The 17,693-nt window shown below is 42.5% G+C and overlaps 1 protein-coding gene across 7 annotated transcripts in view; it reads left to right on the top strand.

The window, feature by feature from the left end:
- Positions 1 to 17,693, top strand: part of pigl (phosphatidylinositol glycan anchor biosynthesis, class L) — a 168,209-nt gene that overhangs the window by 22,354 nt on the left and 128,162 nt on the right. For all 7 annotated transcript variants that reach the window (XR_011883116.1, XR_011883115.1, XM_072242914.1 and 4 more), the window contains exon 2: positions 2,692 to 2,791. Coding sequence is in view for 5 of the 7 variants with exons in the window: in XM_072242914.1 (XP_072099015.1) it covers positions 2,692 to 2,791 (100 nt within the window). In the remaining 2 variants the exon portion in view is untranslated. The remainder of the gene's footprint in view (positions 1 to 2,691; positions 2,792 to 17,693) is intronic.

Here is a 17,693-nt window from a genome sequence, read left to right as displayed (position 1 = left end):
GGGAGGCCTAGGGAGAAAGAAAGGGGGGGGTGAAGCCCAGAAGATGGGCAAGGAGTATAGTGAGAGGGACAGAGGGAGAAAAAGGAGAGAGAGAAAAAGAATATGGCCCATTCTGATATGTCTATCCACGGCCTTCTCTACTGTAAAGATGAAGCCACACTCAGGTTGGAGGAACAACACCTTATATTCCGTCTGGGTAGCTTCCAACCTGATGGCATGAACATTGACTTCTCTAACTTCCATTAATGCCCCTCCTCCCCCTTGTACCCCATCCGTTATTTATTTATTTATTATATATATATTTGTTTTCTCTCTCTCCTTTTTCTCCCTCTGTCCATCTCACTATACTCCTTGCCCATCCTCTGGTTTTTTCACCCCTCCCCCTTTCTTTCTCCCTAGGCCTCCTGTCCCATTATCCTTTCATATCCCCTTTGCCAATCACCTGTCAGCTCTTGGCTCCATCCCTCCCCCTCCTGTCTTCTCCTATCATTTTGGATCTCCCCTCCCCCTCCCACTTTCAAATCTCGTACTCACTCTTCCTTCAGTGAGTCCTGACGAAGGGTCTCGGCCCGAAACGTCGACTGTACCTCTTCCTAGAGATGCTTCCTGGCCTGCTGCGTTCACCAGCAACTTTTATGTGTGTTGCTTGAAATTCCAGCATCTGCGTATTTTCTCATGTTTGCGTTCCCTTGATCTCTTCTCAATATCTTGCATTGAACCTGTGTGTTGATCTAGACATCCCTGCTATGGAATAGGTTTCCTACTACCTTCCCTATCTATGCCTCTCATAAGTTTGCCTCCTTTGGTCAAAATAAAACATACCCATCCAATCCAGCGTCTCCTCATAACTGAAACGGCCCATCCCAGACCCTGTTCTGGTGAGTTTCCTATGTACCCTCTTGAGTGCAATTATATCATTCCTTTAGTGTGGATGAGAACTGAACAGTGCTCCATCTGTGGTTTAACCAATTTTTAAAATTGTATCAGAACCTTACCACCTTCAGGAATACTTGAGCTTGTAAATGAGGTCATCTGTTCCCTAAGGCCCTGCTATCCATTATGTACAGCATGTCCTACTGTTAATTATCTTTCCTAACTTTACCTTGCACTGCAGGGTTAAATATCATCTCTCATTACCAATAGATCAACACTATCAAAGCTCCCCTCCTTGTTATCAATTAATATGTGAGGAAAAAGGATGAGAGGGATATTGTGACAGAAAATGAAACTTAGGGGAAAGGAAGGTAGTTCTGTGGCAGCAAACAAAATTTCAGGATTTTAGGACTCTAAGGTTATTTCCTGAACTTAGGTTCATCATGGATCAGAAATGAGAACATAAGAAATAGGTGCAGGAATAGGCCATCCGGCCCATCGAGCCTGCCCCGCCATTCAATAGATCATGGCTGATCTGTCCGTAAACTCAGCTCCGTCTACCTGCCTTTTCCCTATAACCCTTAATTCCCTTACTATGTAAAAACCTATCTAACTGTTTCTTAAATATATTTAGTGAAGAAGCCTCAACTGCTTCCCTGGGCAGAGAATTCCACAGATTCACCACTCTCTGGAGAAAAACAGTTGCTTCTCATCTTGTCCTAAATCTTCTCCCCTGAATCTTGAGGCAATGTCCCCTAGTTCTAGTCTCATTTACCAATGGAAACAACTTTCCTAATTCTATCTTATCTATCCCATTCAAAATTTTGTATGTTTCTATAAGATCCCCTCTCATTCTTCTGAATTCCAGAGAGTACAGTCCCAGGCGACTCAATCTCTCTTCATAGGTTAACCTCTTCATCCCTGGAATCAACCTGGTGAACCTCCTCTGCACTGCCTCCAAAGCCAGTATATCCTTCCTCAAGTATGGAGACCAGAACTGCACATAGTACTCCAGGTGTGGCCTCACCAGTACCCTGTATAGTTGCAGTATGACCTCCCTGCTCTTGAATTCAATCCCTCTGGTAATGAAGGCCAACATTCCGTTTGCCTTCTTAATAACCTGTTGTACCTGCACGCCAACTTCTTGCAATTCATGAACAAGCACTCCCAAGTCCCTCTGCACAACAACATGCCGCAACCTTTCACCATTTAAATAATAATCTGCTCTTCTATTATTCCTTCCAAAGTGGATGATCTCGCATATACCAATGTTGTATTCCATCTGCCAGACCTTGGCCCACTCACTTAACCTATCTATATACCTCTGCAGATTCTCCACACCCTCTGTACAATTTGCTTTTCCACTCAGTTTGGTATCATCAGCAGATTCTGCTATGCTACACTCAGTCCCCTCTTCCAAATCATCACTGTAAATGGTAAACAGTTGCGGGCCCAGCACCGACCCCTGCGGCACCCCACTCACCACTGACTGCCAACTGGAGAAACACCAATTTATATTGAAGAAGAGAGAAGGAGAAGGGGAAGGGGGGGTGGGGGTAAAGATATCAGAAGTTGGAGAAATCAATGTTAATGCCATCAGGTTGAAGGTCACCCAGATGGAGTATGAGGTGTTGTTCTTCCAACTTGAGAGTAGCCTCATCGTGGCAGTAGAGGGGGCCATGACACACGGGAATGGGGATCGGAATTAAAATAATTTCACTGAGTGGTAGAAAATGTTTGAGGCACTTATTGGCTCCTTCGTTTTCTAGCAGAATCTTCTGGAAAATCATTTTGATTTGCTCATGTTCCAATTTTTAGGGAACTTCTATAATCAAGGGGAAGTTCGTAAGAAGGAACTACTTCAGAGCTGTGTTGTCCTTGGAATCCCTTCATCCTGTGTAACCATTCTGGATCACAGGTACTCCAGAAATTATTCATTCACTTAAAGGTCTTCACATTAAAGAATAATTATTTGTTTCTGTGCTAATGAGATGTTAACATTGAATAACATTTTAAGAGTAAACACAAGAGGTTCTCCAGATGCTGGAAACCCAGAGCAACACACACAAAATGCTGAAGGATGTCAGCAGGTGAGGCAGTACTAATGGAAGTGAATAAACAATTGATGTTTCAGGCTGAGACCCTTCATCAGAAAAGGAAAGGAAGGGAGAAGAAGCTAGAATAAAAAGATGGGGAGGAGGGGAAGGAGTACAAGTTAGAAGGTTATAGGTGAACCCATGTGGATGGGGGAAGGGGTTGAAGTAAGAAGCTGGGAGGTGATCGGTGGATAAGCTAAAGCACTGAAGGAGAAGGAATCTGACAGGAGAGGTGAGTTGCCCATGGGAGAAAGGGAAGGAGGAGGGGCTCCAGGAAGAGATAATAGGCAGATGAGGAGAAGAGATAAGAGGAGGCCAGAGTGGGGAATTGAAGAAGAGAGAAGGAGAAGGGGAGGGATGGGGGTAAAAATACCAGAAGTTGGAGAAATCGATGTTAATGCCATCAGGTTGGAGATCACCCAGATGGAGTATGAGGTGTTGTTCTTCCAACTTGAGAGTGGCCTCATCGTGGCAATAGAGGGGGCCATGACACACATTGGAACGGGAATGGGGATCGGAATTAAAATGGTTTATTGGGAATTCCTGCTTTTTGTAGATGGAGTGAAGGTGCTCGAGAAAGCAGTCCCCCATTCTATTTTGGGTCTCAGCAATGTAGAGGAGGCTGCATGGGGAGCACCAGATATCATAGACGACCCCAGCAGATTCAAAGGTGAAAGAGTTTTGCATAGTTTATTATTCATTTTTTTAAACTCCTACTGCCAAAGCCATCCCCAACTGACCTTGAGTTGTAAGCCATCTTTGAGACCACAGCAATTCTTCTGGTGAAAGTACTCCATGAGTGCTATTGGGTAAAGATCTTGGGATTCTGATGCAGTAAGAGGTGATCAAATTCCAAGTCAGGTTGGTGTGTAACTTTGAAAGAAACCTGTAGGTGGCAGTGTTTTCTTGGTATATGTTGACATATACGTACTTTGATAATATATTTTGAACTTTGGTAGTGAGGTTGCAGGTTTTGGGAGTAACTGGAGTGCCTTTTTGTAGATGACAGACTGTAGCCATTGTGCACTGGAGTGGAGTGTGAACATTTGGGGCAGTGGACGAGGAGATAATGGAAAGTTTTAGTCTGGATGATGTTGAACTCCATCAGCTGTACTCATTCTTGTCAATGGAGAATATGCCATCCTGCTCCCTTTGTGTCTTGCAGATGTTGGAAAGCTTTGGAATGTCAGGAGTTGAGTTGTGTGCTGTAGGATACTTGTCTTTGACCTTTTCCTATACCTGTAGGCTGCTCTAGTTGAGATAAGTTAAATTTACTGAAGGCTGGTCTCTGTGAGGGGTATCGCAGGTCCAAGTTCACATTGATCATCCACTCAGTAGATGTGTTTAAACATGGTTTCAAATGCTTCATCCTTTTCAGTAGCAATTGCAAGTTGGATCTGAACCTCACTGTTCATTTCTTGTGTTTAATTTTGTTTATTCTGTTGTGTTATTTATAATTTATGTTAATTTAAGTTTGTGTAATTTGCATTGTTGTGTTTGTAATGTGCCATGCTGTTACTCCAAAAAGCTAACTTTCTATGCATTTACACCCTGGGTAAACTAATCCCACTGCCCAACTCTCACTTTAGTATTTAATCTTAAACTAATCTTGCAAATCCAAGGTTCATTCCCACATGGGACTAGAGATATGGAGAGCAGTTGAACTTCCCTTCCTTCTACTGCCCCTGGTCAGAAATTTGTGGAATTGGAATGTGGTAATTGGTCACTTTAAGAAACAGAGCAGGCAGAACAAACAAGGTTCTGAGAGAACACTGGACTTCACATAGATCCAGATTCATTTATTTATTACATGTACATTGAAACGTACAGCGACATCAACAACCAACACAACCTGAGGATGTGCTGGGGGCAGCCCACAAATGTCACCACACTTTTTTTTGTAATTTATTTTTTATTGAATTTCATCATCAAACAAACATTTCCATAAGATTTCCATAAGATTTCACAGCTATTCTACTATAAGCCTACTGACTCTCACAGCTATTCTACTATAAGCCTACTGACTCTCACAGCTATCTGGACTATTCCTCTTCTCACCCTGTCTCTTGCAAAAACGCCATCCCCTTCTCGCAATTCCTCCGTCTCCGCCGCATCTGCTCTCAGGATGAGGCTTTTCATTCTAGGACGGGGGAGATGTCTTCATTTTTTAAAAAAAGGGGCTTCCATTCCTCCACTATCAACTCTGCTCTTAAACGCATCTCCCCCATTTCACGTACATCTGCTCTCACTCCATCCTCCTGCCACCCCACTAGGAATAGGGTTCCCCTGGTCCTCACCTACCACCCCACCAGCCTCCGGGTCCAACATATTATTCTCCGTAACTTCCGCCACCTCCAACGGGATCCCACCACTAAGCACATCTTTCCCTCCCCACCTCTCTCTGCATTCCGCAGGGATCGCTCCCTACACAACTCCCTTGTCCATTCGTTCCCCCCATCCCTCCCCACTGATCTCCCTCCTGGCACTTATCCGTGTAAGCGGAACAAGTGCTACACATGCCCTTACACTTCCTCCCTTACCACCATTCAGAGCCCCAAACAGTCCTTCCAGGTGAGGCAACACTTCACCTGTGAGTCGACAGGGGTGATATACTGCGTCCGGTGCTGCCGATGTGGCCTTTTATATATTGGCGAGACCTGACGCAGACTGGGAGACCGCTTTGCTGAACATCTACGCTCTGTCTGCCAGAGAAAGCAGGATCTCCCAGTGGCCACACATTTTAATTCCACATCCCATTCCCATTCTGACATGTCTATCCACGGCCTCCTCTACTGTAAAGATGAAGCCACACTCAGGTTGGAGGAACAACACCTTATATTCCATCTGGGTAGCCTCCAACCTGATGGCATGAACATCGACTTCTCTAACTTCTGCTAAGGCCCCACCTCCCCCTCGTACCCCATCTGTTACTTATTTTTATACACACGTTCTTTCTCTCACTCTCCTTTTTCTCCCTCTGTCCCTCTGAATATACCTCTTGCCCATCCTCTGGGTCCCCCCCCCCCGCCCTTGTCTTTCTTCCCAGACCTCCTGTCCCATGATCCTCCTGTATCCCCTTTTGCCTATCACCTGTCCAGCTCTTGGCTCCATCCCTCCCCCTCCTGTCTTCTCCTATCAATTTAGATCTCCCCCTCCCCCTCCAACTTTCAAATCCCTTACTCACTCTTCCTTCAGTTAGTCCTGACGAAGGGTCTCGGCCTGAAACTTCGGCTGTACCTCTTCCTAGAGGTGCTGCCTGGTCTGCTGTGTTCACCAGCAACTTTGATGTGTGTTGTTTCCATAAGATGTATTTCAGATACTGTACATACATATCATATAATCATATTTGTCACAAATCTCCACATAATATTTATCTGAGGTATACACTTATAGAAAGGAGAGGAAAGAAAGAACAATTGAAAGAAGAAAACTATGTACAGAGTAGGGAGTGATTTTTTTTTACAACATATTCATTGACTTGTGGGAATAAAATCAGGCCTATGAGGTGTTATGTAGTTAAACCATTTTTTCCAGTATGAATAAAATTTTTCCAACTTATTAACAGATGCTGTTATCTTCTCCATTTTGCAAATGTCCATTGTAATTTCCATCCATACATGTAAAGTTGGGCTCTCCTGTGATAACCATTTCCTGGTAAGGGTCTTTTTACTAGCCACCAGCAGTACATTAATTAACTATTTGTCTCTTTCAACCATTCTTGAGGTATATACCCAAAATATATGGTCTTACTTTCTAGGGGTATTTCACATTTAAAGATGTCTTGTAGGGCATTGTGTATCCCACTCCAATAGTCTTTGATAACGGGGCATTCCCAGAAAATATGATAATGGTTTGCATTTTGATTTCCACTATTTCTCCAGCAAGCAGTGGGGTTACTATCATAATAGGATTTCTGAGAGGGTGTAATAAAATATCTTATCAAGTTTTTCCACCCGAACTCCCTCCATTTCTGTGAACTGTTACACTTCCATTGATACCTCCATATTATTGTCCAGTCTTCCTCAGATATTATTATCCCTCCTTTCTTCTCCCATTTTGTTTTAATGTATGAAGTCGAATGTGTTTTAAGATTTGACAAACCCTTATAAACGCTTGAAATTATTCTACTACCGTTGTCTGAATTGTATGCTTTTCTAAATAGCTCTATCAGACGTACTTGCCTTGGTTACATTTTTAACCATCCTATTAACATACTGTTGCATCTGTAAATACCGGTAAAAGTCTTGTTTTTCTAATAAGTGTTTCTCTTTGAGCATTTCAAAACTGAAGAGTGTTCCTTCTTTCATTATATTGCAAATAGCTGTTATTCCTTTAGCTGTCCAGTCCTGAAATCGAGCATCCAGTTTATTCGGCGCAAAATCCGAGTCATATGCACACCATTTAAGAATTGCAATGTCTCTCTCGATATTCTTTTATAATAGTTTTCCATATCTTAAGAGTCCATTTCACCCATGGGTTGTCAATATTATTTATGTAACTTTGTAGGTTGTTAACAGCCAAAATTGCCTGTATGGGGATGGAAAGTATCCTCTCCTCAATATTTTTCCACTGAGCGTCATATGATGGGTTGCACCAACATATCACAGCCTCAACTGTGCTGCAAAACAGTAATCTCTAAGAGAAGGTAGGCCCCATCCCCCCCTTTTCCTTGGCTAATTGCAAAGTTTTGAGACGAACCCTAGGTCTTTTACCTTGCCGTATATGTCTTGATAGCAGCTTGTTCCATTCATTGAATTGATTTTGGTTAATCTCTACTGGTAGGGTCTGAAAGAGATATGGTAGTCTGGGCAATATATTCATTTTAATAGATTCAATCCTTGAACTGAGACCAAGAAAAGGAATTAGGTTCCATCTTGTTATATCTTCCTTAGTTTTTTTATATATAGGCTGATAATTGCATTCCGATAGATGCCCAAATATTTGACGGACTCTGTTTGCCATGCCCAAGGGTATCTACTTTCAATTTCTCTTGGTGGACTATAGTTATATGAAAATAGTTGGGTTTTATCTATGTTGATCTTGTATTCTGATAATTGGCCATGTTGTTCAAAGGATTGCATCAATTTAGGTAAAGAGTATGTTGGTTGCCCTAGATCAAAATGTCATCCGTGTAACAGGCCAATTGATGCTCTATCCCTTTAATAGTAATTCCCCTGATATCTTCATTTTGTCTGATGTATTGAGCTAATGGTTCCAGATATAATGCGAAGAGTAGCGGTGACCGTGCACAGCCCTGTCTCGTGCCCCTTTCTAGGGTAAAACTATTAGATAAATATCCATTGATTTTAATTGTGGCAGTAGGATTGTCGTGTAGTGCCTGTATAGTTTTAATAATTGTGTCATGTAGACCAGATCTATGTAAAACTCTGTAAAGAAAATTCCAGTTAACCGAATCAAATGCCTTTTCAGCTTATCACTATTGCTTCAATTTCATTTTTTTTAATATGATCTATAATGTGAAGTGTCCTTCGTATATTGTCTTGTGTTTGGCGTTGTTGTATAAAACCTGCCTGATTATTATGTATCAGTGTGGGTAGAAACTCTTCTAATCATTTGGCTATGATGGAGGTAAATATTTTATAATCCACATTAAGAACAGATAATGGTCTAAATGACCCACATTCCATTTTATCCTTGCCTTTTGGTATAGCTGAGATTATCGCCTCCTTCCAGCTGGGTGGCATTTTCGCCTTTCTTAGGGCCCAGTTTAATGTGGTGAGTAAAATAGGAATTAACTCACTTCTAAACTCTTTATACCACTCTGCCGTATATCCATCTGATCCTGGTGACTTGCTTAATTTAAGCCTACTAATTGCAGTTTTTAGTTCAGCTTCAGTTAGGTCAGCAGTCATCGTTCTATTTTATTCTTTGCTTAAAGTGGGTAACTCTAAAGAATTCAGGAAGGTGTCAGTTTGGGTTCTGCCTCCCCCTGGAACTTTGGAATATTGAGTTTTATAAAACATTGCAAAAGCTTCTTGAATTTCACTTAGCTTATTTTTTGTTCACTTTTGGTTTTGGATCCTTATTCTATGAATTGTATTTTCTGCTATCTTTTTTCAGTTTCCACACCAGTATTTTCATAGATTTAGATCCACTTTCATAGTGTCTCTGTTTCAGAAACATTAATTTTTTTCTAATTTCTTGTGTAGCCAAGCTATTAATTTCATTCCTGATTTTTAAAATTTCCTCTAGTGTATCCCGTGCCAAACTCAATTTGTGTTGTTTTCTAGTTCCTTCAGCTTTTTTTGTAATTCCTCTAATATTTTATTCCTTATTTTTTCTTATATGAAGATATCGCTATAATTTTCCCTCAAGACAGCCTTCAGAGTATCCCATAGAATGGGAGGTGAAACCTCTCCATTATTATTGAATTCTAAGTAAAGACCAATTTCTTTTTTAATTTGTTCCTTAAAATAGGGATCATTGAGTAGACTTGAATTTAGTTTCCAAATAGTATTCTTTGGTTGTAGGTCAAAATCAACAGATAAATATGTAGGTGCATGGTCACCTACATCTATTGTCCCAATTCCACAAGTGATTATTTTGTCTCTACCTTCTTTTCCGAATGTTATGAGATAGTCTATTCTTGTATATATGGAATGGGGGACAGATTAATGAGTGTAATCCCTTCTGTTGGGGAAAAGGTCCCTCCATATATCACAATTAGACCAACATCCTCAAAAAGAATGTTAACTTTCTTATGTAAGGACTTTGCTTCATAAGTTTTTCTATTGGAAGAGTCTAACTTTGGTTGTAATTGTAAATTTAAGTCTCTCCCACTTATCAAGAGACCTTCTGTTTCCGTTACCATAATATTAGTAATTTTCTGGAAGAAACTAATATCACTTCCTGGGGGTGCGTATATATTCAATAAAGTAACTGGATTTCCATCTATATTCCCCTTACCAGAATATATCTGCCTTCCTTATCTCCATTTTGAATACTTTTTCAAAATTTAGCTTGCTTGAGATGAGAATAGCAACTCCTCTCCTATGTCCTGATTTATATGAGGAGAAAAACAAATTAGTGAAGCCCATTCTCTTTAATTTTCCATGCTCATTATCACTTAAGTGAGTTTCCTGTAAATATACTACATGGGCTCATTCTTTTTTCATTTTTGATAGAATTTTACTGTGCTTGACTGGATTCAACAGCTCATTGACATTAAAAGGAATGAGTTTTACTTTGTTCTTAGCCATGTGTATTTATCTGTTAGTATATCATTGAAATTTGCAGAATATAACTTAATCGATCTACTCCCTGAACAAATAAGAGCCAAGAAACACGAATAATTGAAAAAAAAGTAACAAAAGTGTGATTCCAAGGCTGGGGTCTAGATGACCCTGGGCTGAGCTAGAAGGAAAGTCTAGCCGTGGGATAGCATCTCCTACCTGTGAGTTGAGGGCCCCCACTGCAATACCTATAAAAGTAAGTAAAAAAGAAATCTGTCCATTACACAGAAATGATTTCCCTGTGTATTCCTTCCATGTATATATTCCCATTTAGGTGGGGAAAAAGGAATGAATAAATGAATTTTTAAAAATTGAGTAATATAAAATCCACGTTATAACACGTATTTCTCGAGATAGGTATATCACCGTCTATTTTTGCTTCCGTTTAGTTTATCAACACTTTTAAAGTTAGCCAATCCTTATGGCTCTTTTGGAGGAGATGAGGGCTGTCCTCGGAGAACTCACAGTCTCTTCCTAATATCCTTCTCTTGTCCTGCTCCCGTCCCCTGCTTTCTAGGTTCTCTTACTATTTCCCAAGCAGATCGGGATAACTGTTCAGCCAGACTTTCCCTTGGTTTGACCATGCTAACGGGCAGTCCTCTGTTGTTCATGTCTGTAGTTGCCTCTTCCACCGTCTGATATAGCTGTATCCCTTCTTGGTAAAATAACCTCAGTTTAGCAGGGTACGGGGTTTGGAAGTTAATCTTTTCTTGCTCTAATATTTGTTTCGCTTCGGAATAATCCTTCCGTTTCTGTAGGGCCGCTGGGGGATAATCATGATTGAAGTATATTAAATTCCCGTTCCAAAAAACCCTCTTCTTACCCCAGGCCCTTCGTAGAATCTCCACCTTGCTCTTGAATCGAAGGAATTTAAGTACTATTGAGCGCGGTTTACTTTCTCTGTCTCCGGGAGGCTGTGGGACGAGCGAACGATGCATCCTCTCAATTTCAATCTCCATAGTCGGGGGGACTTCCAGCACGTCCCACAGCAGCTTCTCTACAAAGTCCATCATCGACAACCCCTTCCGCTCCTTCGGGAACATTATAAATCCTGATATTTTTCCGTCGCGGTCTTCCCTCCTGGTCAAGCAATTTACTTTCCTGTTGATTTAATATATTTATCGTCTTACTTAGTATCTGTTCCATGTTTTGCATGCGATCTTCCACCTTCTCAATTCGAGTATCTGCCATCACTATTTTCTGAGTGACGTTGGCGAGCTCTGACTTTATATCATTGAGTTGCTGTTTTTGACAACATAGATTGGGGCTTGTTTGCAAATGGAGCAGACCTGGAGGAATAGGCTGCTTCAGTCCTAGATTATATAAAGTTTTGCACAGAAAATGTAATAACACAAAATACAATTAAGGTGTTTCCCAAGCAAAAGCCATGGATTAACAGCAATGTGAGGGCACTACTCAAGGAGCACGATGCAGCCTTCAGGTCAGGAGACAAACAAGCCTACAGTGAAGCACGGGGGAATCTCTGCAGGGGCATCTGGGATGCAAAGCGCAAATACAAATTGCGCATTGAAAATCAGTTTGATTACAACAACCCCCGCAGTATGTGGAAGGGCATCAAGGTGCTGACAGACCACAAAACCAATAACCTGCTGCCAGATAATGACGCCGCACTGCCTGATGTCCTGAACGAGTGCTTTGCCCAGAGGGAGGAGGCTGCTCCACTCATCCACCCACCTGACGATGAGTCCACACGGGTCCTTAAGCAACATCAGGTGAGATCCACCTTGGGGAAAGTGAATGCGAGTAAGGCAGCTGGCCCAGACGGGGTGCCCGGCCGGGTACTGAAAGCATGTGCCGACCAGCTTGCTGAGGTGTTTACAAATATATTTAACCTCTCACTGCAACAAGCTGTTGTCCAACATGCCTTCAAACCTCCGCCATCATCCCAGTGCCCAAAAAATCAGCTGTGAAGTGCCTGAATGACTATCGCCCTGTAACACTGACACCCATAGCCATGAAGTGCTTTGAGAGACTCGTGCTCTCACACATTAGGGCTATAATCCCACCTGATCTGGACAAACACCAGTCTGCCTACCAGGCAAACCGCTCCACAGAGGATGCAGTCACAACAGCCCTCCATATTCCTCTGACTCACTTAGAGGAACCGAACACTTATGTGAGGATGTTATTTGTGGACTTCAGTTCTGCATTTAACACAGTCATCCCCCATAAACTGGTCAGCAAACTGAATATTCTTGGCCTTGGTTCCTCCCTGTGCTCATGGGTCATGGACTTTCTCACAGACCAACCACAGCAAGTCAGAATTGGTAAGCACACGTCCACCACCCTCATCTTACAAATAGGCACCCTGCAGGGCTGTGTGCTGAGCCCTATGCTCTACACACTCTTCACACATGACTGTACCCCCATCTATACCTCCAACTCCGTAACTAAATTTGCGGACGATACCACAGTGGTCAGCCTGATCTCGGACGAGGATGAAACTGCCTACAGGCTTGAGGTGGATCATCTGACGGAGTGGTGTAAGGACAACGACCTGGTCCTTAACACTTCTAAAACAAAAGAGATGATCATTCACTTCAGGAGATCGAAGGACAGAGTACGCACCCCCCTCCATATACATGGAGAGGTAGTGGAAAGTGTGGAAAACCTAAAGTTCCTTGGAGTTATGTTGTCAAAACAGCTGGCATGGACCACCAACACCTCACTGCTTGTAAAAAAGGCACAACAAAGACTCTGCTTTCTCAGAAAGCTGAAACAGGCCAAACTCCCACAAAAGCTGTTGCTTAACTTCTCCAGAAGCACAATTGACCGACAGCGCCACCATGTGGTATGCCAGCTGCACAGCCGCTGAGCGACAAGACCTGCATCGCGTGGTGAAGGCAGCCCAGCGAATTGTCAGGATGGAGCTCCCAGGACTGGACACCATCTATTCCAGCAGACTCAGGAGGAAAGCAATCAGCACCACACACCCTGGCCACTCCCTGTTTGACCAGCTGCTGTCCAGCAAAAGGTTCAGAATACTAAAAGCCAGAACAAATAGACTGAGGAACAGCTTCTATCCCAGAGCTGTGGCCTCCATCACACCACTCCCACAGAACAATGACTGAAACTGTGAGCACACACATGACATCACAAGGACTCAAATACTTGCACTAACGGCACTTTGTGCATTACTGTGATATTCTGGTGCTGCTGCAGCTTATTTTCTGCTACTTAGCTATTTCATACTGTTCTTCTATTACTGTCTTGTTTTTATCTACTGCTTTATTTAATTGCCGGAGAGGAAGCCAAACAGAGTTTCATTGTACCTATGTATAATGACAATAAAGATCATTCAATTCAATTATATCTTTTTGGAATTCCCTTATCTCTTCCAAAATCTTTTATCATATTTGCAGCTTCGCCTGCACGAGGCCCAGCGTCAGCCTTGCCGCCACGGGCACGTGTAGGAGAGCCACGCACTGCACCTCTCTCTTCCATAGGCTGTGCAGTGATGCTTTTTTTTATCTCCATTCTTTTTCCCCATTCTTGCCCCCCCCTTATCAGTTCAGATATTTTCGAAAGATCTTATACTTGATGGATTAATGGGGCAAGATATGTGTTTTTCCAGAGGAGCTGTTGATTTAAGCTGCCATTCTGAACAACGACGTCACCGGAACCCCGTCACCACACATTCTGGCGTCAACATAGTATGTCCATGATACTCAGCTGAACACAAGCAGCAGCAACAACAATGACAACGCCAACAACAATAACAAAACAAGCTATATTCCCACTTTACCACTCATTCTCACATAAACAGGCCTCTAATCCCAGAACAGGCTACCTCCATGTTTCCAGCCCTGTGCTCTCCGACTCACAGAAATTGGAATTCTGACCTCTTGACAAGATGACCTACGGGCTTCGACCTTCGCACCTCAGCCTCTGGACTTGCCAGCCTCTGGTCTTTGATGTTAGGGTTTGAACTCCAAAATTTGCTGAGCTCTGGGTATCGATCCCAGTTTCTCCAATCAGAGGAATTTGACCATCGGGACGCGACTTCCAACTCTGGGAGTGGATCACCAGCCCTTGTGCCTCCTGCCTGCCCAGACCTCCCAACACTGTGGCTTGCCGAACTGGAGATCTCTGCTCTCCATCTTCAGCAACTGCTGGTCTGACTTATGGTCTTTGGAGAACTCTGACCTGGACTCCAAATGCTAGCTCCCGCCCCTGACCTCTAACTCCCCCTCATCTCTATCCCTAAGCCCTATCCTGTCCCCCAACTCCCCACGTTATCCCAAAGTCATCTCTATGAACCTAAAAAACAACTAAGTCTGAGCCACGACCTCGATGGAGACTACAACTCGGCACCATCTTGATCAGAAATTAATTGCAATCCACCACAAATACCAACAATATATGCTTATTTTCTGTATGGTGTATCGGACAGTAATTAATTTTCTCTCTTTGCCATAATCCCCCCCAAACCCACCTTAATAACTGTGAACTGGTGTAGTCTGAGATTAGTGCACTGATGGATTGAACAAGCTTGTTGAACAAAGTGCGCATTGTGCTAAAATCCTTTGTGCATTTCCGACATCATGTTAACTGACAAGCTCCCAGCTATGCTATGGAGCTAAATGCAGTGATTGTGAGGGCAGATAGGGAAAGAGAAGGAAGAGTTTATGAATTCCACAAATTTCAAGCTTCCTTTACTTTTGGACAATGGAAACAGTTAATTTGGTGGACAGTGATCTGGAGAAGAGTGATTTTGATTTACTAGAATGTTACCTGGGTTTTATCTCCTAAGTCACAGAGAAAGGTTGAACAAGTTGGGTCTTTATTCTTTGGAGCGTAGAAGGTTGAGGGGGGACTTGATAGAGGTATTTAAAATTATGAGGGGGATAGATAGAGTTGATGTGGATAGGCTTTTTCCATTGAGAGTGGGGGGAGATTCAAACAAGAGGACATGAGTAGGGAGTTAAGGGATAAAAGTTTAGGGTTAACATGAGGGGGAACTTCTTTACTCAGAGGGTGGTAGCTGTGTGGAACGAGCTTCCAGCAGAAGTGGTTGAGGCAGGTTCGATGTTGTCATTTAAAGTTAAATTGGACAGCTATATGGACAGGAAAGGAATGGAGGATTATGGGCTGAGTGCAGGTCAGTGTTACTAGGTGAGAGTAAGAGTTCGGCACGGACTAGAAGGGCCAAAATGGCCTGTTTCCCGGCTGTAGTTGTTATATGATTATATGATTGTGATAGACTGAGTGACGTACAGTTCCATTACACTGTGCCAAGTGGGATACTGCCAGGATCTCTTATATAGTTTAAACTCTAACCAGCATAGTGCCAATATGTAATCTGCTGTGTGGTGTGTCTTGTTGAGCCGGAAGGATCTATTCTGTGCTGTATCTCTAAAAATAAAAAAAAGCATAGTTTCACTAAAGATTTAAAATCACAGCCAAGAGGGAAGGTAGTTTGCATTGTGATCGAATGTTCTAGTGTTTGCTCTTGTGTGGAAAGTAGTGAAAGGAGTAGATCAGTTTATGAAAAGTATGTCTGGTTTTTCATCTTTGCCATAATATTTCATCCACAGTTCTGAGAATAAAATATCCTTCTGAAATGCAACTTCCTTTACATCCTGATTTTAATGGAAAACTACCTGGGGATTTGTTTAACACACTTGCCAATTGATACTTTAATTTTTAAAATCTTTTTCATAAATTCAACATTCCAATGTTTTGTAGCATCATAAAAGTGTAATAGTATTCTGGAATTGAAAGGCCATTAGGTTTTGCAGCACAGAGGAAGCCATTTAGACCATAAGACCATAAGATATAGGAACAGAATTAGGCCATTTGGCCCATCAAGTCTGCTCCACCATTTCATCATGGCTGATTGTTTACTCTTCTCAGCCCAATCTCCTGGCTTCTTACTGTATCCTTCCATACCCTGAATAATCAAAAATCTATATCACCCTCTGTCTTAAATATACATAAAGACTTGGTCTGCACAGCTGCCTGCGGCAATGAATTCCACAGATTCGCCACTTCTCCTCATCTCCTTTCTAAAGGGACGTCCCTTTATTCTGAGGCTATGTCCTCTGGCTTTACACTCCCCCACCACAGGAAATATCCTCTCCACTTCCACTCCATCATGGTGTAAAGGGTTTCTTCTTTTATGTTACTGCGTAGTCTAATTAAAATGGCTTCTTTGTTATGTTAACTGCTGAGAAAATCCTCCCGCTAGTAGTTTGTTTGGATTATGTTATTGATAAGAGAATGAATGAACCAATTGGGATAGACGTTACTCTTTCTGTGCATCTGTAAGTTATTGTGATGCACGGATTTTTGGACAGAAGGCGAGAGAGAGGGAGGATGGACAAGGTGCTGTGAGTCAGCGAATGGGGTTGGACCCCGAGCAGGAGTCCGAGGTTCAGGGTGTTCGGCGAGGAGAGGAGACGGAGACAGACCCGTGTGGAGAGTCTGATCGACCACTGTTGTTGGTCCCAGGTGGCAGGTCGAGGTGGTCCGAGGGGATCGCAGGGTGAAGAAGGAGGGTCCCGACCTCCGACTGTTTGTGCACGAAGAGATTGAACTTTGATAAGCGTGGCACCTTTTATTTTCCTTTTATATTTTATCTCTATTAATTATATAGTTCCAGTAATATCTATAAACTGTAATTCCTTTAATCATATCTGGTGTATTGTTTGTTATTTGGGGGGGGGGGTACATCACACAGCATCCACACAAACTAATTACCCAGTTTGGCGGGGCCGAGGGCTTTTTCCCTAGACGAAGGCGAGCTGAGCGACCCTGAGGCTGGCCGGGGGGCTACAATGGCTTTCAATGAGGTCACCCTTCATTCTTCTGAATTCCAGTGAAGACAGGCCAAGAGCCATCAAATGCTCTTCATATGACAAGCCATTTAATCCTGGAATTATATCTGTAAACCTCCTCTGACCCCTCTCCACTTTCAGCACATCCTTTCTTAAATAAGGGGCCCAAAGCTGCTCACAATACTCCAAGTGAGGCCTCACTACTGTTTTATAAAGTCTCAACATTACATCCTTGTTTTCATATTCCAGTCCTCTTGAAATGATTGCTTAGATCACATTTGCCTTCTTCACCACAGACTCAACATGCAAATTAACCTTTAGGGAATCCTGCACATGGACTCCCAAGTGCCTTTGCGCCTCAGTTTTTTTGTATTTTTTATCCATTTAGAAAATAGTCTACCCTTTCATTTCTTCTGCCTATGTGCATGACCATACACTTCATGACACTGTGTTCTATCTGTGACTTCTTTGCCCATTCTCCTAATCTATCTGTCCTTCTGTAGCCCTCTACTTCCTCAAAACTACCTGCCCCTCCACCTATCTTTGTATCGTCTATAAACTTTGCAACAACCCATCAATTCCATCATCCAAATCATTGACAAATAACGTAAAAGGAATTGGTTCCATCACAGATCCCTACTAGTCACTGGCAACCAATCAGAAAAGGCTCC

This window comes from Mobula birostris, chromosome 25, assembly GCF_030028105.1.
Source record: "Mobula birostris isolate sMobBir1 chromosome 25, sMobBir1.hap1, whole genome shotgun sequence".
NCBI classification, from domain to species: domain Eukaryota; kingdom Metazoa; phylum Chordata; class Chondrichthyes; order Myliobatiformes; family Myliobatidae; genus Mobula; species Mobula birostris.
Note: the sequence above shows the minus strand (reverse complement) of the source record. Positions and strands in the feature narration are given on the sequence as shown.